At 40.8% G+C, this 27,536-nt stretch overlaps 1 protein-coding gene across 2 annotated transcripts; it reads right to left on the bottom strand.

Annotated features, from left to right (window-relative positions):
• Positions 1-814: 814 nt before the first annotated feature.
• Positions 815-23,966, bottom strand: THUMPD3 (THUMP domain containing 3). Of its 2 annotated transcripts, none has more exons than XM_032290562.1 (10): positions 23,860-23,966; positions 21,301-21,586; positions 19,964-20,041; positions 15,758-16,234; positions 12,424-12,554; positions 8,586-8,655; positions 5,302-5,417; positions 2,698-2,808; positions 1,345-1,468; positions 815-1,158 (listed from the first exon to the last, which is right to left on the bottom strand). In XM_032290562.1, exons 2-10 carry the CDS (start codon positions 21,550-21,552, stop codon positions 1,006-1,008), a joined length of 1,512 nt encoding a protein of 503 aa, XP_032146453.1. In that variant the 5' UTR covers positions 21,553-21,586; positions 23,860-23,966; the 3' UTR covers positions 815-1,005. The 2 variants fall into 2 exon arrangements, with proteins under 2 accessions (XP_032146453.1, XP_032146455.1); XM_032290564.1 differs by having other exon boundaries at positions 23,832-23,920.
• Between the last annotated feature and the right edge of the window lie 3,570 nt (positions 23,967-27,536).

Genomic DNA, 27,536 nt, shown 5'->3' with positions numbered 1-27,536 from the left:
CTTAGTATACTGAAAAAAAATTTTTAAATTTGATTTGTTGGTCCCATACCCCATCTATCAATATAAGTGTTATTTACAAGTAGAAATGTTCTATACTAACAATATCTTGCAGTCCCTTTGATAATTCCTAGACCTCTATTTTAGTTCTATGTATTAATCTGAATAATAGATGGATACTTTAAGGCAGATGGTAAACTTTCCTATAGGTCTTATGAGATTTCGTCCTAGAGGCTGAACACCATTCGCAAAATATAATAATGCTTCATTTCTTGAGTTTGAGGTAAAGAACTTGAGCAACTGGTTTAGCAAAGCTGCAAAGGCAGTGAAATGTGCCCTAAGATGTAATTAGATTCTTTGCCTTTCCTTTGGGTCAGGGTAGTTTTGCACTTGACAATGGAAAATAGGCTATAAAGCCTGAAAATAAAATGTTCTAAACCCCAATCTCAGAGCACTTTTGTGGGCTTTTCACTAAGCATCTTTAAAGTATTTTAAGCAAAATTAAGCTATCATATCAAAAGAGCTTCAAGGAGAAGCTGTGCCTTCTTATAAAACTTTTGAGACGGAGTTTCGCTCTTGTCGGAGTGAACTCGGCTCACTGCAACTTCTGCCTCCTGGGTTCCAGCGATTCTCCAGCTGCAGTCTCCTGAGTAGCTGGGATTACAGGCGCCTGCCAACCACATCTGGTTAATTTTTGTATTTTTAGTAGAGACGGGGTTTCTCGATGTTGTCCAGGCTGGTTTCAAACTCAACCTCAGGTGATGTCCCTACCTCGGTTCCCCAAAGTGCTGGGATTACAGGAGTGAGTCACTGTGCTTGGCCACGTAAAACTTTTCAATTCCATCACATTACATTCACACCTTTCGCTAACCAGGACGAAGAGCCTTGAACAGGTTTAAAGAGTGCAGACTGCACTTTTGTTAATACTATTTTTCTCTCCGAGTTCTTTATGCTAACATTTCCAGTGGTGGGAAGTACAAGTACTATTAGTCATCTTCATTCTTTGTATTACCAAAGAGTTCCTCTTTCTCCATCTTGTTCTGAAGGATGTACAAAAGCTTCAGGTGTACGTAACAGAACATAAACTGCAGCACGAAGACCACCAACGTTCACCCAGACTGTATCCACCTTTCGCCATACATGTCGCATTCCAGATAATGCCTGTGTACACACAAAAAGCATAAAAATTGGGTTGACAATCTACTTTTACACCAACCAGGATTCTTAGCTGCCAGGTAAGAAACCTCAGGGGAAGAGAAAACAAATCCTATCCAAACCAACATCCACAAATCTCAGAAAGATCCGAAACTTGCCACAGGCTGAGATTTTGAGCTAATTGCATAGCACCTTGGTAAAGCACTTTGTGTCTTGAGTAAGCAGTACAGCTCGGCCTGTGGTAGGTGTGCAGACACGGCTCATCTCCCGTAGGCAAGCCGGATAAAGGTTCCAGTTTCTCTTCTTGGATCCTACCCTATAATAGAAGATCTAATGAGTCAAACACTTGCAAAAGATACAAAATCGAGGACCATATTAAACAAAACAGTTTCATGCATCCTGAGGCTTGAAAAATAGCTGTATTTTTAGAAACCAGACCTTTGCCATTACATGTCAATGAAATAAGCTGAGTTAGTAAACTGCTTAGAATGCTGACTCAAAATTTTTTTTGGACAACTATGTCAGTTATATAACTTGTCCTCTTAGTGAGTAAAATAAGCAGTCAACCCATACACCAAACAAGTGATCAGAAATCATTTAGGCCCGGTGTGGTGGCTCATGTCTGTAATCCCAGCAGTTTGGGAGGGTGGATCACCTGAGGTCAGGAATTCAAGACTAACTTGGCCAACATGGTGAAACCCATCTCTACAAAAAATACAAAAATTAGCCGGGAGTGATGGCACATGCCTATAAACCCAGTTACTCAAGAGACCGAGGCAGGAGAATCACTTGAACCCGGGAAGTGGAGGTTATAGTGAGCCAAGATCATGCCACTGCACTCTAGCCTGGGTGACAGAGCGAGACTCTGTCTCAAAAAAAAAAAAAAAAAAATTTATGTTGAGAAACAATCAAGTCTTCCACTACCTTTTTGTGTAAAATACATCATTCAAGAATGGGCTAGAAAGTGAATTACAGGAAATTTAAAAATGAACCCCCTAGGCCGGGCATGGTGGCTCAAGCCTGTAATCCCAGCACTTTGGGAGGCCGAGGCGGGTAGAACAAGAGGTCAAGAGATCGAGACCATCCTGGCCAACATAGTGAAACCCTGTCTCTACTAAAAATATAAAAATTAGCTGGGCATGGTGGCGCACGTCTGTAGTCCCAGCTACTCGAGAGGCTGAGGCAGGAGAATTGCTTCAACCCGGGAGGCGGAGGTTGCAGTCAGCCAAGATCACGCCACTGCACTCCAGCCTGGCGCCTGGCGATAGAGCAAGACTCTGTCTCAAAAAACAAAAAGAACCTCCTATGATGGTCAGGTTTCAAAATGTAGTTAATACGTTCCTGAGAGTTCTCAGAAGAAACATAATGGGTGAATCCATCATAATGTTAAGTGAAAAATAGCTCTGCTAAGTCTGCTAAAATTAAAATTTTTTTTTCCTGACTTAGAATAAGAACAAGGAAAATAATGACATGTTTAGAAGACAAGCAGATACTAGTATAACGAGTGAAAGTAAAACTCATTAAAAAAACCCAACCAGTTCTCACCTTTTTCCAAATGGCAAATCTGTTACGATAATATCCACAGAGCCAGTTCTCAATGGCAGATTGCAGATATCCCATTGAACAGCATCTATGGGTAAGCCCCAGTATGGTTTACTATGGGGACAAAGGAAAGGTACTTCAACATATTGTGAAGCATAAAATTGTTAAAACAATTTTTTTTTTCTGAAAAGAGATTGCTACAGCAAAATATAAAATGCTAAGACTATCAATGATAATATCAACCTATTCCAAATTTAAGAAGTGGCATGAAGATAAAAAAAAATAGGTCAGGCTGGGCACGGTGGCTCGTGCCTATAATCTCAGCACTTTCAGTGTCTGAAGTGGGATGATCACTGGAGTCCAGGAATTTGAGACCAGCTGAACAACATAGTGAGACTTCATCTCTAAAAAACTTTTAAAAAAGTTAGCAAGGCATGGTGACACACGCCTATAATCGCAGCTACTCAGGAGGCTTAAGGTGGGAGGATCACTTGGGCCCAGGAGTTGACAGCTGCAGTGAGCTAGGATTGTGCCGCTGTACTCCAGCCTGGGTGACAGAGCAAGACCCCATCTCAAAAAAGAAAAAAGAACAAACTGAAAATATGATTGTAATGCAAAGAGAACTGCAAAAAGCAACTTTAAAAACGATGTCGAAGACCGGGCGCAGTGGCTCATGCCTGTAATCCCAGCACTTTGGGAGGCCAAGGCAGGCAGATCATGAGGTTAGGAGTTCAAGACCAGCCTGACCAACATGGGGAAACCTCACCTCTACTAAAAATAAAAATATTAGCCATGCATGGTGGAGCCTGCCTGTAGTCCCAGCTACTTGGGAGTCTGAGGCAGGAGAAGAGCTTGAACTTAAGAGGCAGAGGTTGCAGTGAGCCAAGATGACTCCACTGCACTCCAGCCTAGTGACAGAGTGAAACTCTTCTCTTAAAAAAAAAACAAAAACAAAAAAAAACTCCAAAGCAGTAAATTACATTATGGGGTGACTTATGTGAAGAATAAAGTTTGTATAACTATTTAGTAATAACAGGAGACCTTAAAAGAAAAACAGATATGTAAAATTGGTAAATATATAAGTCATTGTTTTAAGATGAAAAAAGGAAATATATGGACCATGCTATATAAAACAAGACTAAGAAAACAGTTAAGGTAAATATAGATTACAGAAGACAGAATGAATAATAATAAATACAAAGGATTTAAATCCTCCCCATTAAGGCAAAGCAACTGGTTTAAGAAAACAGAATAATGCACAAGTTAGGAACTGAAGGTAAGTCAAAGGTTATCAGCAGAAATTAAGGATTTAATTGACATTTAATGAATTTAAGAAAAAAATGCAATAAAGGCAATCAATACATAATTTTTAAAGGTATATATAAAATATGTATTATAACCGCATATCAATAACTGCACAAAACAAAGCATAAGGCAAAAAATATTAAAAACCAAAGTAAAATGGATAGAAATGTATAGGTTGAATAGACAAAAAGTGTAGGTAGAAACAAGATAAAATATTCAGAAGCTAGAAAAGAAAGTTTGTTTAAATGTTCATCAGTTTGGGCCGGGCGCGGTGGCTCAAGCCTGTAATCCCAGCACTTTGGGAGGCCGAGGCGGGTGGATCACGAGGTCAATAGATCGAGACCATCCTGGTCAACATGGTGAAACCCCGTCTCTACTAAAAATACAAAAAATTAGCTGGGCACGGTGGTGCATGCCTGTAATCCCAGCTACTCAGGAGGCTGAGGCAGGAGAATTGCCTGAATCCAGGAGGCGGAGGTTGCGGTGAGCCGAGATCGTGCCATTGCACTCCAGCCTGGGTAACATGAGTGAAACTCCGTCTCAAAAAAAAAAAAAAAAAAAACCACGAAAAGCACTGTCTTAAGAAATTAGATCAGAGAGAAAAATATATAACCAACAACTTAGTAACAAAAATAGAGAAAAGGCTATATAAACTGTAGCATTTCTATACCATGGAAATTATATAGTGACTTAAAAAGACTATGGTCTGGGTGTGGTGACTCATGCCTTCCAGCATTTTGGAAGAGTGAAGTGGGAGGATCTCTTGAGGCCAGGAGTTTGACATCAGCCTGGACAAAACAGCAAGAACCCCATTTCTACAGAGTTTAAAAAATTAGCTGGGCATGGTAGCACTTGCCTGTATTCCTAGCTACTAGGGAGGCTGAGGGAGGAGGATTGCTTGAGCCTAGTAGGTTGAGACTATAGTGAGTCATGATCATGCCACTGCACTAGCCTGGGTGACAAAATGAGACCCTGTCCCCACAGCAAAAAAGACTATGTAAAAATATAAAGTTTAAAATTTTGTGAAATTAAAATGAATCTACAGAATATTCTTCCAATATGTGGGCGAAAAGACATATTAATAAGACAGATATGAAAAGCTGCATATGGTGGGGAAATTATAATTAATGTTTTTAAAATATAAATTATTTTCAATAAACTTTAAAAATGTAAAAGGAGTCTCAGTTTATTCATTTGGGTGACAATGATGTCACAATGCACTGGGGGTATTACTTCATAAAGTCAATGTAAAAAGTGATTGTCTCAGTCAAAAAGATGCTAAGAAATCTTTTAAATTTTTACCCTTCTTTAATTTGGCTCTTGGTCAATAAAGATGCGATGTTATTTGCTGCCCTATTCACAGCCAGTGGGTTATTATCACCAGCAATGTGGAAACAGTCAGACCATTCAGTAGCCCCCTAAAAGATAAGAGAATGTGTTAAAAGTAGTAAACTGCAAAATATAATTATTTAAATTGTCAACAAAGACAATCCTGTGCTTTTCTAGAGTGGTAAAACATTGCATGTTGTCAACTGTGCTATTTCCCTGGCTGAAAATGCCTTCTTATTCTTTCACTGCTTGCTGAGCCTCTTCCCATCTCTTAAGACCCAGCTCAAACCTCATGCCCTGTCATCAACCTCAACTCTCCAAGCTGTCTCATGTGCCGCTCCCAAAAGCACTTTGTATGTAAGTACCTCTGCCACTGTACTTGTTGCACTTTTAATTATTTCTTCCCTTCTGTGCCTCCCAGCTAATCTGGAAGCTCTTTGAGGTACATTCTAGTATTTTATTCAGTTCCTCATCCAGCAGTGTCTGGCACACTAAATAAATTATAAGTAAATGTGGTTTGAAAATATTAACCAAATCAAACTGACCAAACCTATACTCTTTTGTGGTTGTGGAGTTTACATAATCTGATACATTTGAGAATCGCAATTTCCGGCTGGGCATAGTGACTTACACCTGAAATCCCAGCACTTTGGGAGGCCAAAGCAGGAGGATTTCTTGAGCCCAGGAATTCAAACCAGCCTGGGAACATGGCAAAACCCCGTATCTACAAAAACACAAAAATCAGCTGGGTATACTGGTGTGCACCCGAATCTCAGCTACTCAAGATGCTGAGGTGGGAGGATGGCCTGAGCCAGGGAGGCAGAGGTTGCAGGGAGCTGAGATCACACCACTGTAATGGTCAACAGAGTGAGACCCTATCTCAAAAAAGATAATAATTGTAGGGGAAAATCCCAAGACACCTCCTTCCTGGGGAAGTTTGAAGAAAACTGTCCTTCTCCAAGCTCGTGGTAAGGCCTGACAGCTGTCAGGGAAGCCCACAGACTTCTGGGGGCTTAACTCTCTATGTGATGCTATGCTTCAGTGGTCACATTCCGTGTCTACTCTCATGCCCTGCTTCTGCACCTGGTTTTTCTTTTTCTCAGAAGATAAGAATTAATGTCCTTGACATTTTTAACAAATATGCGAAGAACGCTGACGCATTAGGTTTTTTCCTTGCCTTGGCTACTTGAAAGTATTGGGCCCCCTATCTCAAAGACATGTGATTTACCTGACCCTATCACCGACCACCATTACCTCACCCTACCTTCCTTGCCCACTGCTTTGTACTCGTCAGAGTGTCCAGGCACTTGGTGCCAGTGCAGGTCTCTGCGCTTTGGTTGGCAGCAGACCCCTGAGCCCAAACTTTCTTTTCTCTATCTCTGTGTCTGTGTCTTTTATTTCTAGTTTCTTGTCTCTGCACCAACACGGAGGGGCTCACAGAACCCTACATAATAATAATAACTATATAATAAATAATAATGCAATTTCCTTTGTATGATAAGCTTTTGAATAGTAACCACCATATCCCTGGAAGGATTTTGTAACTTTAAATAAAAAAACCTGTCAGCAGAACATAAGTACCAAGCTGTCATATATCATTTGTGCAATGAGGTAACATGTGACCCTAGGTCTGAACAACATTCTATGCAGATTAACAGAAGGTTTCTGACATGAAAGCAGAGAAAGGCTTGCCTCTACTTAGGGATGAGTAGCAAACACCTCTTCCTTTGTGAACAGTAACATACTTCTCATCCATGAATACAATGCTTCAGAAGTTTTCTTTTGCGCAGACACTAGAGGGTGATGACACTGCTGTCTACAATCCTACAATGACTTCAAACAAAAGGGAAGCCAAAGTATACCAGAATTTCAGGTGGGTGGGGATCTAGAGGGGACCTAGAGTTTAAGGAAGCCTCTCAGTGATTCTGATTCCCCAATATTCCTTTTCTCCTAAACCTACTTGGATTTTCAGCATTGGAAAGAGTTGGGTTTTACAGTATAGTATTTCTAAATTTTAAATAAAGTATTCTAGATCAAGTATTTTATACTCTGGTGAACAAATCTTTATATATATCTTGTCAATTTCATAATTTTATTCATTTTGATCATATATCAGCTTAGGTTTTTCTACATTGACATTTGCATGTCTACTCTCACATGGAAATGGTTCAAACTTCATCTTTTGTTTTCGGTCTTTATTTTTACTCAGAGTTCTGTTATGTATTTCTTGACATGTTGTGACCTTACCTGCTATTTCATATATATATCATGATTTCATACTAGAAAACAACACTCTGTTTTGTTCCCAGAATCCTTCTTAGCCACAGTTGGGTTTTCACTGTGCAGTCTCTTTAGCCACAGTAATTTCTCTAGCTCTCAGAGAACACAGTCGTCAGGTAGACTTCTATGATTTCATTCTTCGATTTTAACTCCCAGAACACAGATATCGTTTTCTAATTACAGTTTAAATTATTTCACCCCTTGTGGGCTTGCTCATCTGTCCAGTTTCTACCCAATCATATAGTCTGCAGTATCTCCCTGCAGCTTATTCCAATTGGCTTTCAGGATACTATATGGAAGAACGACTATGTTTTACACAAATTTCAGTGATTTTACTGGGAGCTCTCTCTTCTAAATTGTTTAAAAACATATAGATGATACTGATTATTCAAGGGGACTATACTGTGAAATATTATCCATTTAGAAAATGCCTTTCCATTTCTTGCTTTGCTTTACACAGTTTTTATGAGCCCTCTTAATATCACAGTAATTTTGAAAACTATTTAAATGCATTTGGTATTAAGCTTGTCAGGCTTCCTAAAAAATCCAAGCAATGTTCATAAGTTTCCTCTTTTTATAACTATATTTATTCCCTCTAGGAACTTAAGTGGATTACAGAGAGGAAAATTACCTTCTTCAAGTTTATGCTTATGCCTTCAATTATCTCCCATTGAAGTCTACCAGCTTGTCTGTTACACAAAGAGGACCCATACCAGTTTCTAATTCTCAGCTTCCTCTGTAATCTAGTGAATAGATATCACCAACAATCTATCTAGTCCAGTGGCACTTGGCTATTTGAAATAAGTAGTTACATTCTTTACAAAAAAGTTCCTACTTTTCTATTGTTAATTATTTTAAAACTCTTGGGTCCACTGATCCAACCATGAAATTTTCATTATGTCTAATTTGCCCATTAGGTCTGGAATATTCGGGATGTATCTATCACTCTTATCTAAAAGCTAAAGAAATATGATTACCTCTATTGGTATTGCCCCTGTTCCACACATTGGATCGACTATTATATCATAAGGCAGAGGATCACAGAGCCTAGAGAAAAGAAAACAGCCTATGTGAACACTCAACCAAAAGCTGAGGCTTTATACTAATGATTCCTGAAGCTCTAAGATTGAGGACCTATCACACTAGCATGAAGGAACACCAACCTACAAATATTTTAAAAATAAATTTGTGGCTGGGTGTGGTGGCTCATGCCGGTAATCCCAGCACTTTGGGAGGCTGAGGCAGGCAGATCACCTGAGGTCAGGAGTTCCAAATCAGCCTGGCCAACATAGTGAAATCCCATCTCCATTAAAAACACAAAAAAATTAGCTGGGCATGGTGGCAGGCACCTGTAATCTCAGCTACTCGGGAGGCTGAGATGTGAGAACTGCTTGAACCCAGGAGGTAGGGGTTGCAGTGAGCCAAGATCATGCAAGATCCAGCCTAGGCAACAGAGTAAGATTCCATCTCAAAAAAAAAAAAAAAAAAAAATCAATTTGTAATGATAGGTTGACTGTATATTCTATTGCTTTGGAAAAAAAATCATTACATATAACCAGATCTCCTTTGACTATCTTCCAAAATCCCATTTCACTTTCGGATGAAATTTTGTCTGCAGGCATCTTAAAGTACACACACACACTCGCTCGCTCTCTCTCTCATACCTTAAGACAATAGTGTTGTTTTCTTTTTTTTTGAGACGGAGTTTTGCTCTTGTTGCCCAGGCTGGAGTGCAATGCTGCAATCTTGGCTCACCGCAACCTCCGCCTCCTGGGTTCAAGCGATTCTCCTGCCTCAGCCACCCAAGTAGCTGGGATTACAGGCATGTGCCACCATGCCTGGCTAATTTTTTGTATTTTTAGTAGAGACAGGATTTCACCATGTTGGCCAGGATGGTCTCGATCTCTTGACCTCGTGATCCACCCGCCCTGGCCTTCCAAAGTGCTGGGATTACAGGCATGAGCCACTGCGCCCGGCCCAATAGTGTTGTTTTCAACAGAAACCTGTATTACATTAAAAATACTCAAAAATGTCTCAAGTAAAATATGCATCAATATAAGGTTACTGGCAATAGATATTCAGTATTGCTTTCCTTTTGAATTTAAAGATAATAATCTTGACATAAAAAAATTGCTCTGTGGAACCAGGTAATAAAAAAAGGAAAAAAAATGCTTTACTTTGAGCACTTAGTATTTGCTGGGCATGGACTTGAAGCTCTTTTCATGTATTTCACTGAATCCTCGGTAAGACTCTGTTAGATAATTATCATCATTCTCAGTTTAACGATAAGCTGATGCAAGGAAACATGAAGTTACCTGCCCAGGGACACAAAACCAGTAGGTAACAGATTCAAGATTAGAGGCATTATTGTTAGTGGCTTAAGTGTTACCCTCTTTATGAAGTATCCCATCCTGAAACAGGTCAGTAGGTTTCTTCCCTTCTGTTATTCTTCTAATCTTTTCATGTGCTGGTGTGGGACTTACACATGTATGATAATTATTTATCTCCCACACAAGTTAGATTCTTGGGGGTTAACAGTGGGCTCTTATTGTAATATTGGTCCTGTTCTACTGTTCTATCTCCTTGTTCCTACTTCTCAACACATGGCAACAGAATCCTTGGCAACCTTCTTGAGGGGGTAAACACCCTGTACTCCAAGCCATTCCTGATGAATAAGGGGTGAACACCTGACCAAACAATGTTAATCAGATGCTCTCTTCCAGGAATTTAGAACAAAGAGCTAAAAGCCCTAGTCATTTGAAATTGGAAATACATAAATTCAGATGAGACAGCATATAGATGAAAGAGACAAGAGTCCACCGGCTCTAAGGGTGATAAAAATGACTGCTTACATTTCTGGTGGTTTTCCAAGATGTGGTTCCTACCCTACTTGAGAACCAACATTCAGCTTTTCTGTGGAATCTCCAAGATTTCTCTTTATCTTTCCAATAAACCCCGCTCTGGCACAATCATCACTTTTCTGTCTGAAACTTGATTACTTAGGTTTTTAACATTTGTGCCTAAAATGACTCCCTCTCTGTATCCCTGGTTTCTACCATATGCCTGGCAGTAGATAATACATATTTGTTAAAATCATGAAGATTAGAAGGATTAGAAGACTTTCCTTTAACAAATAGGCCCAATTTTCTATCACCGTCATTGAATTAATATGTTAGGAAGATAAAAGATTAGAAGAGAAGGAATACAGTCATGCGCTGCATAACAATCTTCCAATCAACGATGGACCAAATATATAAATGCAGTAATTATACTATATTTTTACCCTACCCCTTCTATGTTTAGATATACAAATACCTACCACTGCACTACAACTGACTACAATATTCAGTACAATAACATGCTTTACAGATTTGAAGCCTAGGGGCAATAGGAGATACCATATAGCTGAGGTGTACAGTAGGCTATACCATCTAGATCTGTGTAACTACAATCCATGATGTTCACACAATGATGCAATTGCGCAATGACACATTTTCAGAACATATCCCTGGTAAGTGATGCATTACTGGACTTAAGTACCAGGACATACCAGGAACTGTATATAATATGTATTTTGTATATGCTTCAGCACTTAATCCTCACTAATAATCCTTTAAGTCTCACATGAAACCCATTTTGCCATATGGAAAACAGAAGCTTAGAGAAAATAAACATTTTCAAGTGGTGAAAAGCAGCACCCAATAAAAGAAGGGCAAAGAAGAAGGAAAGACAGGTCTTGCACTCTGAAAAGTGAAAAATTCTAGGACGATTCCTGGGTTGCTGTGAGTATAAGGCTTAAAAATGTGAGTAAAAGCTTTCTATTCATTTACACGTTACACAAAAAAACTCTGCTTTCATCTTTTTGACTGCACAGAAATGAAACAGCAAAATTTGCTCTCAACATGCATATCCTTGCTAAAGAGAAATGTGGTAACCCCATTCAAAAGGTAGATAAAAACTACCACTCTCATTTTAAAATCAAGAAAACTGGCTGGCGAGGTGTCTCACACCTGTAATTCCAACACTTTGGGAGGTGGAGGCAGGTGGGTCACCTGAGGTCCAGTATTTGAGACCCGCCCCACCAACATGGTGAAACATCATCTCTATTAAAAAATACGGGCTGGACACAGTGGCTCACGCCTGTAATCTCAGCACCTTGGGAGGCCGAGGCGGGCAGATCACGAGGTCAAGAGATCCAGACCATCCTGGCCAACATGGTGAAATCCCGTCTCTACTAAAAATACAAAAATTAGCTGGGCATGGTGGTGTGTGCCTGTAATCTCGGCTACTTGGGTGGCTGAGGCAAAAAAATTGCTTGAACCTGGGAGGTGGAGGTTGCAGTGGGCCAAGATCGCGCCACTGCACTCCAGTCTGGCGCCTGGCGACGGAGTGAGACTCTGTCTCAAAAAACAAAAAAAAGAAAAAGAAAAAAAAATACGAAAATTATCTGGGTATGGTGACAGTTGCCTGTAATCCCAGCTACTCAGCTGAGGCAGGAGAACTGCCTGAACCTGGGAGGCAGAGGTTACAGTGAACTGAGATCACACCACTACACTCCAGCCTGGGCGACAGAGTGAGACTTTGTCTAAAAAAAATAAATAAAGAAAACTGAGATACCTATTAAGCAGTATTTTCAGGCCACAAGGAGTCAATACTAGATAGAAAGGAAAGAAAGAGATCATTAGCTTTGCATCCTATTCTTGATCCACTGCATTCCAACACAGTACCTCAAACACACATACACAAATCAGTGTTTTGAAGGCAAAATTCAAACCAAGGTGCCACTTTAAGCTGGACAGCACACTATTTTCTTACCTGAGCATGCCATAGGCAAGAGTTGATCTAAGAGTTGTAGGTCCAAAATGTGTGATATTTCTTCGATGGAGACTCTCTTCAGTCAATGCAATCCCCACAATGACTTCATTATCATGGATGTTCAAAAGAACCTATAGTAAAGTGGAACAAGAGAAAATAGTTTTAGGATTGTTCAAACTGCACTTAGTAGTAAGACTTTTTCCGACCTCGGCCATTTCACCCCTTCTTAGGCAACCTGGTGGTCCCCCACTCCTGGGAGGTCGCCATATTGATGCCAAGCTTAGTGTGGACACCTGATCCACAAAGCACACCACAGCCCAGAACTGTCTAAAAAGTTAGACATTTAAAGAAATACGTATTAAAAACCTGTAAACCTTCAAACTATGTGTTATAAAAATTGGGGTGAAATCTTGTTGTAGCCAATTGATAAATACAGTGAATTAAAAGAAAATAGATGTTAAAATGAAACAAAGAAGTATATACTATATGATTTCATCTATATGAAGTTCAAACACTGGCAAAACTAATTTATGATGGTAGCAGTCAGATTAGTGATTGATTACCTTGAGCAGGTAGTTATTGAGAAAGGGCTCCTGAGGTACTGGAAATATTTTATATCTTTATCTGGATGGTTACACATTGTGTATATAAGTAAAAACTTGCTGAGCTGTACACTTAAGATCTGTACACTTTATGCAAAGTATATCTCAACAAAAAAGTTTTCAAAATTGGCAGAGTCTCAAATAAAAAGTCTTATTACACTGAGTGCAGTGGCACATGCCTGTAGTCCCAGCTACTCAGAAGGCTGAGGTGGGAGGATAGTTGCGCCTGGGAGGTCAAGGCTGCAGTGAGCCATGATTACACCACTGCACTCCAGTTTGGGTGACACAGTGAGATCCTGTCTCAAAAGTGACCTAAACTAAACTAAAATGATCCCCAATTTTTCACCAAAAGATTTCTTCATCATGAGCTTAACAGCACAAGCACAGCTGACACTCATATAGCATTTCGTAATGCAAAGCACTACTCTACACACTTTACATACATGGCCTCATCTCATATTCATATCCCCTAAGCTAGGTATTATTCCCCTTATAAATGAGAATACTGAGGCACAAAGACAGCTCCTCTGGAATTCACTTTTTTTTTCTTTTTGAGACAGGGTTTCACTCTGTCACCCACGCTGGAGTGTGGTGGCATGATCACAACTCACTGTGACCTGGACCTCCTGTGCTCAAGCAATCTTCCCAAGTCAGCCTCCCAAGTAACTGGGACTACAGGCATACTCAGCTAATATTTTAAATTTTTTTGTAGAGACAGGGTCTCCCTAGGCTGGTCTTGAACTCCTGGCCTCAAGCAATCCTCCAACTTTGACTTCCCACAGCGCTAAGATTACAGGCATCACCACACCCGGCCTCCTCTGGGATTTAAACCTATGCAGCATGGCTCCAGAAATTGTCCTCTGAATCACCTTACTACCTTACTAGCTTTTAGACATCATTGTTTTAATTAATTTAATTGCTTTAATTAAATTAATTGTTTTTATTCATTTTCTTTTTTAAAAAATTTGTTTTATTTTTAGTAGAGACAGTCTATTTTGCCCAGGCTGGTTTTGAACTCTTGGGTTCAAGCGATCTGTCTGCCTCGGATTCCCAAAGTGCTGGGATTACAGGTGTGAGCCACCTACTCATTTTCATGGCAGTATATAAGGAAAAAAAGAATGGGGACTTATTCTCCTGATTTGACATGCACAAAAAAGTTAGAATCAGTGACCTGCCCCAGATTCAAGTGTCCCAAAAGCAACAGAAATTGGCTCCTTAGTAAATACATCAGCTACTATAGAAGAAAGAGGACAGCTGACTCTCCCGAACTCTAGGATGAGTGTTAGCAATGATGTCCTGATTTGAGGTCAGGGTTTGTTTAAAAAATGTACTTTTTTTTTTTTTTTTTGAGAGAATCTTGCTCTGTTACCCAGCCTGGAGTGTAGTGGCATGGTCTCGGCTCACTGCAACCTCCACCTTACTGGTTCGAGTGATTCTCCTGCCTCAGCCTCCCCAGTAGCTGGGACCACTGGACCATGCCACTATACCTGGCCAATTTTTGTATTTTTAGTAGAGATGGGGTTTTGCCACGTTAGCCAGGCTGGTCTCGAACTCCTGACTTGAAGTGATCCACCCACCTCAGCCTCCCAAAGTTCTGGGATTACTGGCGTGAGCCACTGTGCCCAGCCTTATTTTATCTTTTCAGTAGCAAAGTTCTGCAACCAAGACACACAAAAACAAAATAACTTTTTGGTTCTGGTTGAATTTTATAATATGAAAGCCCACATAGTATCGTAAAAAAGTACCCTATTAGAAATCAGGGCCAGACACAGTGGCTCATGCCTGTAATTCCAGCACTTTGGGAGACTGAGGCAGGCAGATTACCTGAGGTCATGAGTTCGAAACCAACCTGGCCAATATGTGAAACCTAGTCTCTACTAAAACATACAAAAATTAGCCAGGCATGGTGGTGGGCACCTGTAATCCCAGCTACTCAGGATGCTGCAGCAGGAGAATCGCTTGAACCTGGGAGACGAGAGGTTGCAGTGAGCGGAGGTTGTACCATTGCACTCCAGCCTGGGCAACAGAGCAAGACTCTATCTCAAAAACAAAACAAAACAAAACAACAACAAAGAAATCAGGTCAGGCCAGGTGTGCTGGCTCATGTATGTAATCCCAGCACTTTGGGAGGCCGAGGCAGGCAGATCACTTCAGGAGTTCAAGACCAGCCTGGCCAACATAGTGAAACCATGTCTCTACTAAAAAATACAAAAATTAGCTAGGCATGGTGGCGTGTGCCTACAGTCCCAGCTACACAGGAGGCTGAGCACGAGAATCACTTGAACCAGGAAGGTGGAGGCTGCAGTGAGCTGAGATTATACCACTGCATTCAGTGGGTGACAGAGCAAGACTGTCTCTTAAAAAAAAAAAAAAAAAAAAAAAAAAAAGGAAAGAAAGAAAACAAGACAACTCAACTTTGATAGCTTCCATCTACAGAACACTTAGTGTATGCAAGGTATTGTATGAAATATTTTAAATGTACCTCATTTATCCTTCAGGACCTTAAAGGTACACACTATTATTGGCTCCATTTGAAAAAGAGACTTAGAGACTATGCAGTCTGAAGCTACAGTTGTGGAGTCAAAATTTGGATCTAAATCTGTCTCCATTGCCTATGCTCTTAACTACCCCCTATTTCCTCAATTAAATTCAGCATAAGACTGGATTAGTCTGAAAATCCTACATATCTGTGATGGCATTCTTCAATCATCATAGTCAAAGCCTACACCTACCTCCACATCAAAGTTGGTCATGTCGGCCTTCCACTTAAAATAATCTTGAACAGCACCCCCAAAATCTCTTGCAGCCTCATTTGAGGTAAAGCAATGTTTCTCTCCTGCCCTGTTGCATGTGACTCTAAACTTTAGCACTTGAGGTTCAGTTTCTTCTTTTGAGCTTTCATCAGTCTCATCTTTGCAAGATGCCAAATCATCACCTACTAATGTTGATACCTCCTCTCTGATGGCTGGATTTTCATAATAATCTAAGATATGGGAATCTAAAGCATGGCTAGTGAAGTCTTTTTTATCATTTCTCTGATCGATTTTGACTTCTTGTCCATTATTAATCTTCCCTTTACTTGAATTCTGATTTATCTTTTTGCGCTTTGCTTTTTTCTTTTTAAAACTGTCATTAATTTTCCACACTTTTAAGGGGTTTGACCACGGAAGTTTTCCAGCCAAGTCTTCAAAATCCTTTAGAACTTCTTCCTATAAAGGATAGAGAAAAAAATCCATTCATTTCTCACCACATAATCGAACAAACCTCTACTTTTGCCTATAGACAGTTGGTATCCATGGGGAACACTGGTTCCAGGACCCGTTCCAAGGACACCAAAACCCAAGAATGCCGAAAAGTCCCTCATATAAAATGGTATAGTATCTGCATATGACCTACACACATCCTCTCAAGAGTACTTTAAATCATTTCTATTTTATCTATAATACCTGATACAATGTAAATGCTATGTAAATAGTTGTTATACTGTATTGTTTGGGAAATAAGGACAAGAAAAAAAGAGTCTGGGGTGCATACAGTGGCTCATGCCTATAATCCCAACACTTTAGGAAGCTGAAGCAGGTTGATCAGTTGAGCTCAGGAATTTGAGATCAGACTGGGCAATATGGCAAAACTCTGTCCTGTCTCTACAAAAAAATACAAAAATTAGGTGGGCATGGTGGCAGATGCCTGTAGTCCCAGGTACTCAGGAAGCTGAGATGGGAAGACTGTTTGAGCCTGGGAGGTCAAGGCTCCGATGAACTATGACCATGCCACTGCACTCCAGCTTAGACAGCAGAACAAGATCCCATCTCAAAAAAATAAATCTTTTACAAAAGAGAGTGAACACTGACTACAATATTCTTAAGAAAGGAAAGCCTAATTCCAAATTTTATACCCAAACTATCAGCTAAATATAAAGGCGAAAGACAAACATTTCTGAACTCATGCCATTCAACAGATACGAAGTATAACAAAAGGACAAATAATGTGCCTATAAAGCAGAAGGTGAATGTTACAAACTGGCATGGCATGTAAATGGGCTTACTGATACTCTCATCTCTTATACCCAGAGGTAAAAAGATAGAAGTTAAAGCTGATAAATAAAATATATTTAAAGGCTTAAGGGTGAACACTAAGAAAAATAATTTAAAAAATGAAGGAAAAAAGTATAAATATGCCAATTTCATCATTGCTCTTAGCAGGGATTCAAAAAATACTGTGTATATATGGTAGATAAGGTAGATAATATCAAATTGTAGTTATAAAGGTGACAGTGCGCACACACGCACACACAGCCCTTCCAAACTATTCGAAAACACAGGCACATGAAAAAAGTAAAGATGATATAATGTAGAGACTTTTCAAATAAGAAAAAGCAAAAAGTATGAGCATGAGGCCAGGTGTGATGGCTCACTCCAGTAATACCAGCACTTTGGAAGGCCAAGGTCAGTGGATCACAAGGTTAAGAGATCGAGACCATCCTGGCCAGCATGGTGAAACCCGGTCTCTACTAAAAATACAAAAATTAGCCAGGCATGGTAGCACATGCCTGTAATCCTAGCTCTTCAGAAGGCTGAGGCAGAAGCATTGCTTGAACTCAGGAGGCGGGTGTTGCAGTGAACTGAGATTACACCACTGTACTCCAGCCTGGGCGACAGAGCGAGACTCTGTCTCAGATCAAAAAAAAAAAAAGTATAAGCATGACAAAACTAAAATTAAACAGTTGTCATTATCAGCAAATATCAATGGGATAAACACAAAGATGAGTTTGAATACGTACGAGAATTTACATAGCATATTTGTTGCACCACTGTAATAGCAAAAGGGTGTGAAAAAACCTCATGTCCTAAAATGGGACTGGTTAAATTATGATACAGCCACACAACGGAGTATACACAGCCAACTCCAGCAATGATACTGCTGAGATCTCCAACACATAGGTTGAGCATTCCTAATCTCAATGTCCCAGATCCAAAACCTAAAACTTGAGTGCCAATATGATGCCACACAGGTGGCTGATAGCAGCACCTTTGCTTTCTGATAGTTCAGTGTACACAAACTTTGTTTCATGTATAAAATTATTTTAAAAATCATATAAAATTACCTTCAAGCTATACGTATAAGGTATACATGAAATAAATGAATCATGTGTTTAGACGTGGGTTCCATCCTCAGGATATTTTTCTTTCTTTTTTTTTTTTTTTTTTTTTTTTTGAGACAGATACTTGCTCTGTTGCTCAGGCTAGAGGGCAATGATCTCAGCTCACCGCAACCTCTGCCTCCCAGGTTCAAGTAACTCTCCTGCCTCAGCCTCCCAAGTAGCTGGGATTACAGATGCCCGTCACCACGCCTGGCTATTTTTTCTTTTAGTAGACATGGGGTTTCACCATCTTGCACATTGGTCTCAAGCTCCTGACCTCGTGATCTACCCGCCTTGGCCTCCCAAAGTGCTGGGATTACAGGCGTGGGCCACTGCGTCGGGCCCAGAATATTTCAAAAAACAAAACAAAACAAAATTCAAAGCACTTTTGGTCCCGAGTATTTCAGTTAAGGGATACTCAACTTGTATATGAAAAAAGCACAACACAGAACAGTATGTATGCTATGCTTTCATCTGTGTAAATAAAATACATTTATTTGTAAAATATCTCTACAAGAATACACAAGAAATTGGTAGGAATTGTTGCCTCCAGGGAGGGAGCTGCATAGCATGGGGATATAGGAAGAAAGACTTACTTTTCCCTCTTTATCCTTTTAGTCTTTACAAGTTTGCTCCAAATACCTGTATTAACCAGTTTTTAAAAAACCATATAAATCAGATTTGTTCACACTTTTAAAAAGGGGGATGGAGGCTGGGCATGGTGGCTCATGCCTGTAATCCCAGCACTTTGGGAGGCCAAGAAGGATGGATCACGAGGTCAGGAGTTCAAGACCAGCAGGGCCAACATGCCGAAACCCCATCTCTACTAAAAATGCAAAAATTGGCCAGGTGTGGTGGCATGCTCCTGTGATTCCAGCTAGTAGGGAGGGTAAGGCAGGAGAATCGCTTGAACCCGGGTGGCACAGGTGGTAATGAGCCAAGATTTCACTCCAGCCTGGGCAACAGAGCAAGACTCCGTCTCAAAAAAAAAAAAAAAAAAAAAATTTTTTATCTATCTTCAGTCTGACTTCTTTTAGGTCTGGTCTTATTTTTTTCTAGGCGGTGGGTTCATACAACTTTGATCGGTTTTTGAATAACGTTTTGGAAGTCAACATGTTGCCAATAAATAAAAGTTAGACAACTGGTAGTATATCGCAGTTGTTTTAAAAAAGATTATTTCTAAGATAGGTAAAACTGATAGAAAAATGTTTTTAAGCAAGCAGTTACCTCTAGAAAGCTAACCAAAAAGCAGTGTGGAAAAAACCTAAAGCCTTGCTGCAATCTATTTTCAACCTTCAGCTTAGGCAGCAGCTGAATATTTAGTATTCAGACGCTACATACATATTGGAGACAAAGCTGTTGTCCTAACAACTGAAAGACTATTTAGATATTACTTTGGCGTTATTTCAAAAAATGAAGAAAGAGAAGAAAGCAGAGCAAAATCAGGATGGTGAGGAAGTGTTATTTGTAGAAGACACAAACTGTCACTGGTTCTTTGGTTCATGTTCTGTAAGCAATTCTATTTTGGAACTATATATATGTATGAGCAAAGCTAATCTAAGCCTTATATCTTTTGTAAGTAAAACAATGTTTTCTTTCGCATAAACTTCAATGGTTTTCAACACTAATTTTTTAAAAACATCTTTTGGGATAGACTGTGAGCAGAATTTTGGATTTTACTGTAAAATCCTCCCAGTATTCTCTACTACAAATGCTAAATTTTCAGACTGTGAAAAGTGGAAATAATCTCTTTGGGGAAGACAGCCAAAAATCAGCCACCATGTTTGGAATAGCTCACCTTTGTTTTTTTGAACTGGTAATTTTGGAACTCCTGAACCACCACAAATAAGTTATCAACTGATCTCAGACAATGAACCTGGGAGAAAAAAAAACCACATTTCTGAGAAAGCTTTTGAACAGCACAAACTATTAATAAGTAAGTATTTAAAAAACTAGGAATAATAGTTTTAATGCAGCTACTAACTACATTTTGTATTTTTTAAATGTCCCATTTCCCTAGTTTCTCATCTCTTTGGTTACCAATCAGCTTTCCCCTAGAGGAAGGGAAAAAGGGCAGATGGAAAGAGAGAAGCCTGAAGTGTTTTGTGGGCAACATGTCTTTTTGGGGAGAAGGGAAAGGTGAAGCCACTCAAGTAGGCTCTATCAATATTTCCCTGATGGCTTTTTATGGTACACTGTATGCTGCAATGGTTAAAGGCAGGGGATTTGAGCTCCAGCTAAGTGATCCCGGTCAAATTATTTATTTGTTCTAAGCCTAATGATTAATGAGGATAATAATAGTGTCTATCTTCACAAAGCTGCTGAGGGTATTGGCTAAAATATTGGATGGAAATTATTTGCTTACCAATTCATCCCACAGATATTTTCTGAGTACCTACTATATGCCAGACACTAAGAGCCTGGGATATATTGGTGGGAAAATAAAAATAGACAACAATCCCTGCCCTCTTGCTGCTTTTGTGTTAACCAGATATATCTCAGCTTTATCACAGCAAGATTGCAGTTTGGTGATCTTCACTTTTTACCTTGAGTCGTAATTACTTCTGAGCAAGAATCTTCTATGCAGATTAAAAGGAAAATCTCTTTTATGTTTCATCACCAAAGTTTAAACATCTGCTAGATGCTGAAGTAAATAAATACTGTGCTACTCAGAGATTCTTAGGTTAAACAGAATTCTTTCTGGTGAATTCAATCCTCAAGAAATACTAGGATCACCTCTAAAAATGTAGCAATCCTACTGCTGGTTGAGCATCCCAAATCTAAAAATCTGAAACTTTTTAAACCCCAACACAATGCTCAAAGGAAATACTCAATGCAGTATTTCAGATTTTCAGATTAGAAATGCTCAACTGGCAATACTCCAAAACTCCCCCACACCCCAAAAATCTGAAATCTGAAACATTTCTGGTCCTAAGCACTCCAGAAAAGGGATACTGAAACTACAGTCAAAATTACAAATCAGTATTCAATAGAAAATGCAGTAATACTTTAAAATCACCTGATTTGGGGCAGAGCAATGAAAATCAGAAAGGATTCCAAAGGGGTCTATAAAATGAAAAGTAATCATAAAATGATCAGCTTAGAAAACTTTTTAAAATATTGCTCCATTCAAACCTGTGCTAGACTTTCCAGTGAAATGACAAAATATATCTTGCCGCGGTCTCTGCTGATTTTGCATGGTGAACCAAGTTTCTCTCTCACTTCATCTGCAGCTGTTTGTTCAAATCCAGTAGGTACAGTGGCTCCAATAGTGACTAGAAGCTCAGATTCACTTGTGAGGTCACTTTCTGTCAGTCGTACAGACCTCTGGTTATCATGAAGGTTCACATCTAGGAGTTGGTTAGTGGCTTCTTCAATGTCACACATGTTGGCTGTGCTTCCGAGGTTCCTAACACTGTCCCTTTAAAAGCAGTACTGTCCCTTTAAAAGAAAAAGAAATAAAGTCCAAATATTGTCATCTCATATTTCAGTTATAATCAAAAACATGGGCTCTGGAAGTCAAGAACAAGAAAACACAACTGATAGCCATAAAAGGTCAATACACCTGATATGCAATCACCAAAGTAAAAAGGGTTGAATAACATGGGTACAGAGTGCAGGTTGTAAAACATGACGTTATTATTAAACAAGGAATACAGATACCATGGGAGAAAAAGAGACAAAAAATATTTCCATAGCATGCAGTGTTTGCTTTGGGGTCACCCATGTTGACAAAAGCCATTTCACAACTACAATAAAGACTGCAGATCACATTCAAATACATTGCTGCATCTAGATGTTAAGAACATGGTTAGTTAAGAATATAGGGCTTGTTTGGGTTTGGCGGCTGTTGCCTGTAATCCTGACACTTTGAGGCAGCTGGATCGCCTGAGGTCAGGAGTTCAAGACCAGCCTGGACAACATGATGAAACCCCGTCTCTATGAAAAATTACAAAAATTAGCCGGGCATGGTGGTGGGCGCCTGTAATCCCAGCTACTTGGGAGGCTGAGGGAGGAGAATTGCTTGAATCCAGGAGGCGGTGACTGTAGCTAGCCGAGATCGTCCCACTGCACTCCAGCCTGGGCGACAGAGCAAGACTCCACCACAAAAAAAAAAATAAAAAAAACAAAAAAAGGCGGGGGGGGCTTTGGAGTTTCAGATAGATACAGGTTTGAATTCTTTCCTCCACCATATAGGTTGAATGACTTATGGCAAATTAATTCTCCCAAGCCTCCAAATGAGAATTAAGTAAACCTCTCTCCTAGAGTTGTCAGGAGACAAGTGAGAGCAGCACATGGCCAGGCCAACAATTAAAACTTACTAATAAGATATCTATCTTCTTCCCTCCTGTGAAGTAGACAGCATTTCATGCATTAAAAAATGATTAGGCCGGGCGCGGTGGCTCAAGCCTGTAATCCCAGCACTTTGGGAGGCCGAGGCGGGTGGATCACGAGGTCAAGAGATCGAGACCATCCTGGTCAACATGGTGAAACCCCGTCTCTACTAAAAATACAAAACATTAGCTGGGCATGGTGGCGCGTGCCTGTAATCCCAGCTACTCAGGGGCTGAGGCAGGAGAATTGCCTGAACCCAGGAGGTGGAGGTTGCGGTGAGCCGAAATCGCGCCATTGCACTCCAGCCTGGGTAACAAAGAGCGAAATCTGTCTCAAAAAAAAAAAAAAAATACACAAACAAAAAAAATAAATAAAAAATGATTAACTGGGCTGAGCACAGTAGTTCATGCCTGTAATCCCAGCACTTTGGGGAGCTGAGGCAAGCTGATCACTTCAGGCCAAGAACTGGAGACCAGTCTGGGCAACATGGCAAAATCTCATTTCTACCAAAAATACAAAAATTAGCTGGGCATGGTGGTGAGCACCTGTAGTTTCAGCTACTTGGGAGGCTGAGGTGGGAGGACTGCTTGTGCCCAGAGGTCAAGGCTGCAGTGAACATTATCTTTACACTCCAGCCTGAGCAACACAGTGAGACCCGGTCTAAAAAAATAATAATAGTTAAAAATAAAAATGATTAACTGAACACTTACTATCTAATGATTACAAATATTCAAACGCCTACTATGTCTACTTGCCAGGCTCTGGGATCCACAGATGGGCATCAGGGAAGAGGTCTTGGAAGTAATCTGAAATAGTAAAACAAATTTCCTATACATAAGCATTTGTGTTTGGGGCGGGGGCCAGGGGAAGTATTACAGAGGTGGAGGATCCGTAGCTCACACCAGATTTTCAAAGGATCTGTGACTCCAAATAACTTAAGTGGATAGAGAATATCTATACTGTCCTTGTGCTGTGCCAACGATACACGATAGTGTTTGGCACTAAGTCAGTTCCCGCCGTTAAGAAGCTCACAGTCACTGTGAATACAATCTCCATCTTCTAAAAAAGGCAGCTGAGGTCAGGTAAAGGACGCGTTCCGCTCAAGGTCAGACAGCCAATGAGAGGCGCAGAATGGAAGAGAACTCACGTCTCCCGACTCACACCCACTGAGCCCCAGGAATCCTAGGGAGCGGGTCAAGGCCTGGGAGGGGCAGCAAGATGGGCTCCACCACGACACTGGGCTGAAGTACCGCCCGGCTCCGGCTCCGGCCCCGGCTGCAAGAGGAAGGCTGCCCTTCTCTCCCCAAGCTGAAACACTAGAGGAGCCACACTCGGCTATTCCCAACCGCCGCCAGTTACCGGCCGTCTGCGAAGACTCTTTCAGCTCCCGCACTCCATTGGCCTCTCGCGCTCAGGTCACGCTGCCGGAAGCTGCTGCCGGAAGCGGAAGTCAGGCTACGTGTCGCCGTGGCTCCGGCTAGGGGGCGGGCGCTCGTACAAGGTCGTGAGGAAAGGAGCATGCGTCTGAAGCTCTGTGCTCTTGGCCTTGAGGATCCTCTGCAAACTGAACGCGGAGAGTTAAGGGCCTTGTGCCCTATCATGGTATTTGCTAACGTTTAGAGAGTGCTGCCCGTTGCCAAGCACTGGGTAAGCGCTTCACTTGCATCATCTCGTTTGGAACAAGTCTGTTTTGTTCCAGCACCTATGAACTGGCAGAGGCTGATTTCTGTTTTAAAGCTGGAGAAACTGAGTCTCTCCAGCTCAGTTAAATAGCTTTACCAAAATGTCATGCCACTAGTTCCTGATTTCTGTATTGCCATCACTATTTTAGCACTGTTTACTTAATATTTTTCTTTAGTTTAAAATTTTTAAAAATATTAATGGGGGACTCACTATGTTGCCTAAGGTGGCCTTAAACTCCTGGGCTCAGGTGATCCTCCTGTCTAGGTCTCCCAAAGTGATGGGATTACAGGCATGAGCCACTGTGCCCAATCAGACGAACTTTGTTTCTCATAAAGCGTTGAATCTGCCTGGACCCAGTGGCTCACGCCTGTAATACTAGCACTTTGGGAGGCAGAGGTGGGTGGATCACTTGAAGTCAGGAGTTTGAAACCAGCCTGGCCAATATGGTGAAACCCCATCTCTACTAAAAATACAAAACTTAGCAGAATGTGGTGACCCACGCCTATAGTCCCAGCTACTTGGGAAGATGAGGCAGGAGAATTGCTTGAACCCTGGTGGCAGAGATTGCAGGGAGCCAAGATCGTGCCACTGCACTCTAGTCTGGGAGCGAGATACCGCCTCAAGAAAAAAAAAAAAGGGAGGGGGGTATGGTAGCCATATTGACAAACTGGGAAGCCTAGCCTTCAGTCAGAAGCCAAACACAGGCAGTTCCAGGGTCAGAAGAATAAGACAAGGATTTATGCCAAGAACGGTAGCCAAATGTACATATTAAATAAACTGTAGGAGGGGTCATGAATACTTATGAAAGGAGCAACCTGTGCATGTGCATTTGAGCTTCATGCCTCTCCATGGATCCCATGTTTAAAAAATGGTGGCCATAGCATGATCCAGGGGTGGAGTTTTTGCCCTCAGACTTCAAAAGGTGAATCAAGTGATGTGAAAACCCTCACTGCACTATGTAGACTGGCCAGAACCACTCCCTGGATGGTGGGTGGTCTCTTATCAGGAAGGAATGCTGGTCAGTTGTTCTGTTGAAACTGCAAATGGGAGGGTCAGCATCAGGCTGGTGGAGTGAATCTTCCAAAAGGGCTGGTTTCTGTTTAACCCTTAGAAAACAAAAACTAATGGTGATTATAGAGGGAGGGGTTATAAAGTGGTGTGTCCAACCTACCATCCTGTCATGGCCAGGAGCTCAGCTTCCAAGGTTTTTCTGGGGTCTTCTTGGCCAAAAGAGGGCCTGTTCAATCAGTTTGGGGTGTAGAGTTATATTTTTATTTCTCAACAAAAGTTAACTTACTGTAAAAGGAAACTTACAACTCAACAACAAAAAGATAAACTGAATTTAAAACAAAACAAAACCAAAAAGAACACAATTTATAAATGTGCAAAGGGGCTAGGAGTGGTGGCTCATGCCCATAGTCCCAGCACTTTGAAAGGCTAAGGTGAGTGGATCACTTGAACCCAGGAGTTTGAGACCAGTCCTGGCACCATGGCAAAACCCTATCACTACAAAAAGATAAAAATTAGCTAGGCACGGTGTCACTCTCCTGTAGTCCCATCTACTTGGGAGGCTGAGACAGGAGAATAGCTTGAGCCAGGGAAGTTGAGGCTATAGTGAGTTAAGATCACACCACCACACTCCAGCCTGGGTGACAGAGTGAGACCTTGTCTCAAAAATAAAATAAAAAATATGTAAAGCGCTCAAATAGATATAACATGAAAAGATGCTAAATATCAGTAGTCATTAGGGAATTGCAAATTAATCGCAATGGGATACTCATCAAAGTGGCTAAAAGTAAAAAACAGAAAATCAACAGTTCCACGTTCTAATGAGTATATGGGGCAATTGAACACTTACATGTTCTGATGAGAATGCAGATTGATATATCCCCTGATATGGCTTGGCTCTGTGTCCCCATCCAAATCTCATCTTGAGTTATAGTCCCATAATTTCCACATGTTGTGGGAGGGACCCGGTAGGAGATAATTGAATTATGGGGGTGGTTCCCCCGCATGCTGTTCTTGTGGTAGTGAATAAGTCTCACAAGATGTGATGATTTGATAAGGGGTTTCCACTTTCATTTCTCTCTCATTCTCTCTAGCCATCACCGTGTAAGAAGTGCTTTTTGCCTTCTGCCATGATTGTGAGGCCTCCCTAGCCACATGGAACTGTAAGTCCATTAAACCTCTTTCTTTTGCAAATTGCCCAGTCTCGGGTATGTCTTGATCAGCAGTGTGAATATGGACTAATATACCTCCATTGGAAAACAATTTAGCCGTTCCTCAAAAAATTAAAAGTAGAACATATTACTCAGCAATTCTACTACAGATGGTTTTTGACTTAGGATACTTTGACTTAGAATTTTTTGACTTTACAATGGGCTTATTTGTTATAATGCATTTTCAACTTACAGTATTTTCTCTGTACAGTGGGTTTATTGGGATGTAATCCCACTGTAAGTCAAGGAACATCTGTACTAGCTTTATACGCAAGAAGACAGAAAACAGGTGTTCAAACAAAAACTTGTATACAAACTGGGCTTGCTGGCTCATGCCTGTAATTCCAGCAATTTGGGAGGCAGAGGCAGGAAGATTGCTTGAGCCCAAGAGTTCGAGACCAGCCTGGGCAACATAGGGAGACCTGTCTCTACAAAAAATTTAGAAAGTAGCTGGGTGTGGTGGCAATCACCTGTGGTCCCAGCTACTCAAGAGGCTGACATGGGAGGATTGCTTGGGCCCAGAAGTTCGAGTCTGCCATGAACTCTGATTGCACTACTGTACTCCAGTCTGGGCAACAGAGAGAGCTCCCATCTCTAAACAACAAGAAAAACAACAACTTGTGTACAAACGTGCCTAGCAGCCTTATTCATTTAGCCAAAAGGTAAAAACAACCCAAATGTTCATCAGCTAGTGAAAAGGTAAGCAAGTATGTTATACCTATACAGTGGAATATTATTTGGTCATAAAAAGGAATGGAGGACTGTGATATTATGATACATTGGTTTTCATCCACAGTGTCCTGGCTCATAACTTTCCTATCCCATTTTACAGTAAATGGAATTTCTTTCTCTGACCTTATCTTTTCCTCCTTTTACCTGCCTGCTTGGCAAGACTCTAATCCGATTGTGGTCATAAGGCACCCATTTCAGAGAGGGTCCTACCCCATACCTGGGAGGAAGGAATGTTTCACGGAGAGGTCAGGAGTCGTCTGAATAGATAGACCTTGCTGAGTTTAGAGCATACCTTTTTTGTCCAATCACTTTTTGATGTGGTTGCCCATGCTTCAATCATGGAGAACCAGTGAAGTCTTCATAAAAGGCCAGAAGGAGCACAGGGAGTTTCATCCCGAAATA

The sequence above is a fragment of the Sapajus apella genome, unplaced genomic scaffold, assembly GCF_009761245.1.
Source record: "Sapajus apella isolate SASKATOON/1434 unplaced genomic scaffold, GSC_monkey_1.0 scaffold23, whole genome shotgun sequence".
Classification (NCBI taxonomy): domain Eukaryota; kingdom Metazoa; phylum Chordata; class Mammalia; order Primates; family Cebidae; genus Sapajus; species Sapajus apella.
Note: the sequence above shows the minus strand (reverse complement) of the source record. Positions and strands in the feature narration are given on the sequence as shown.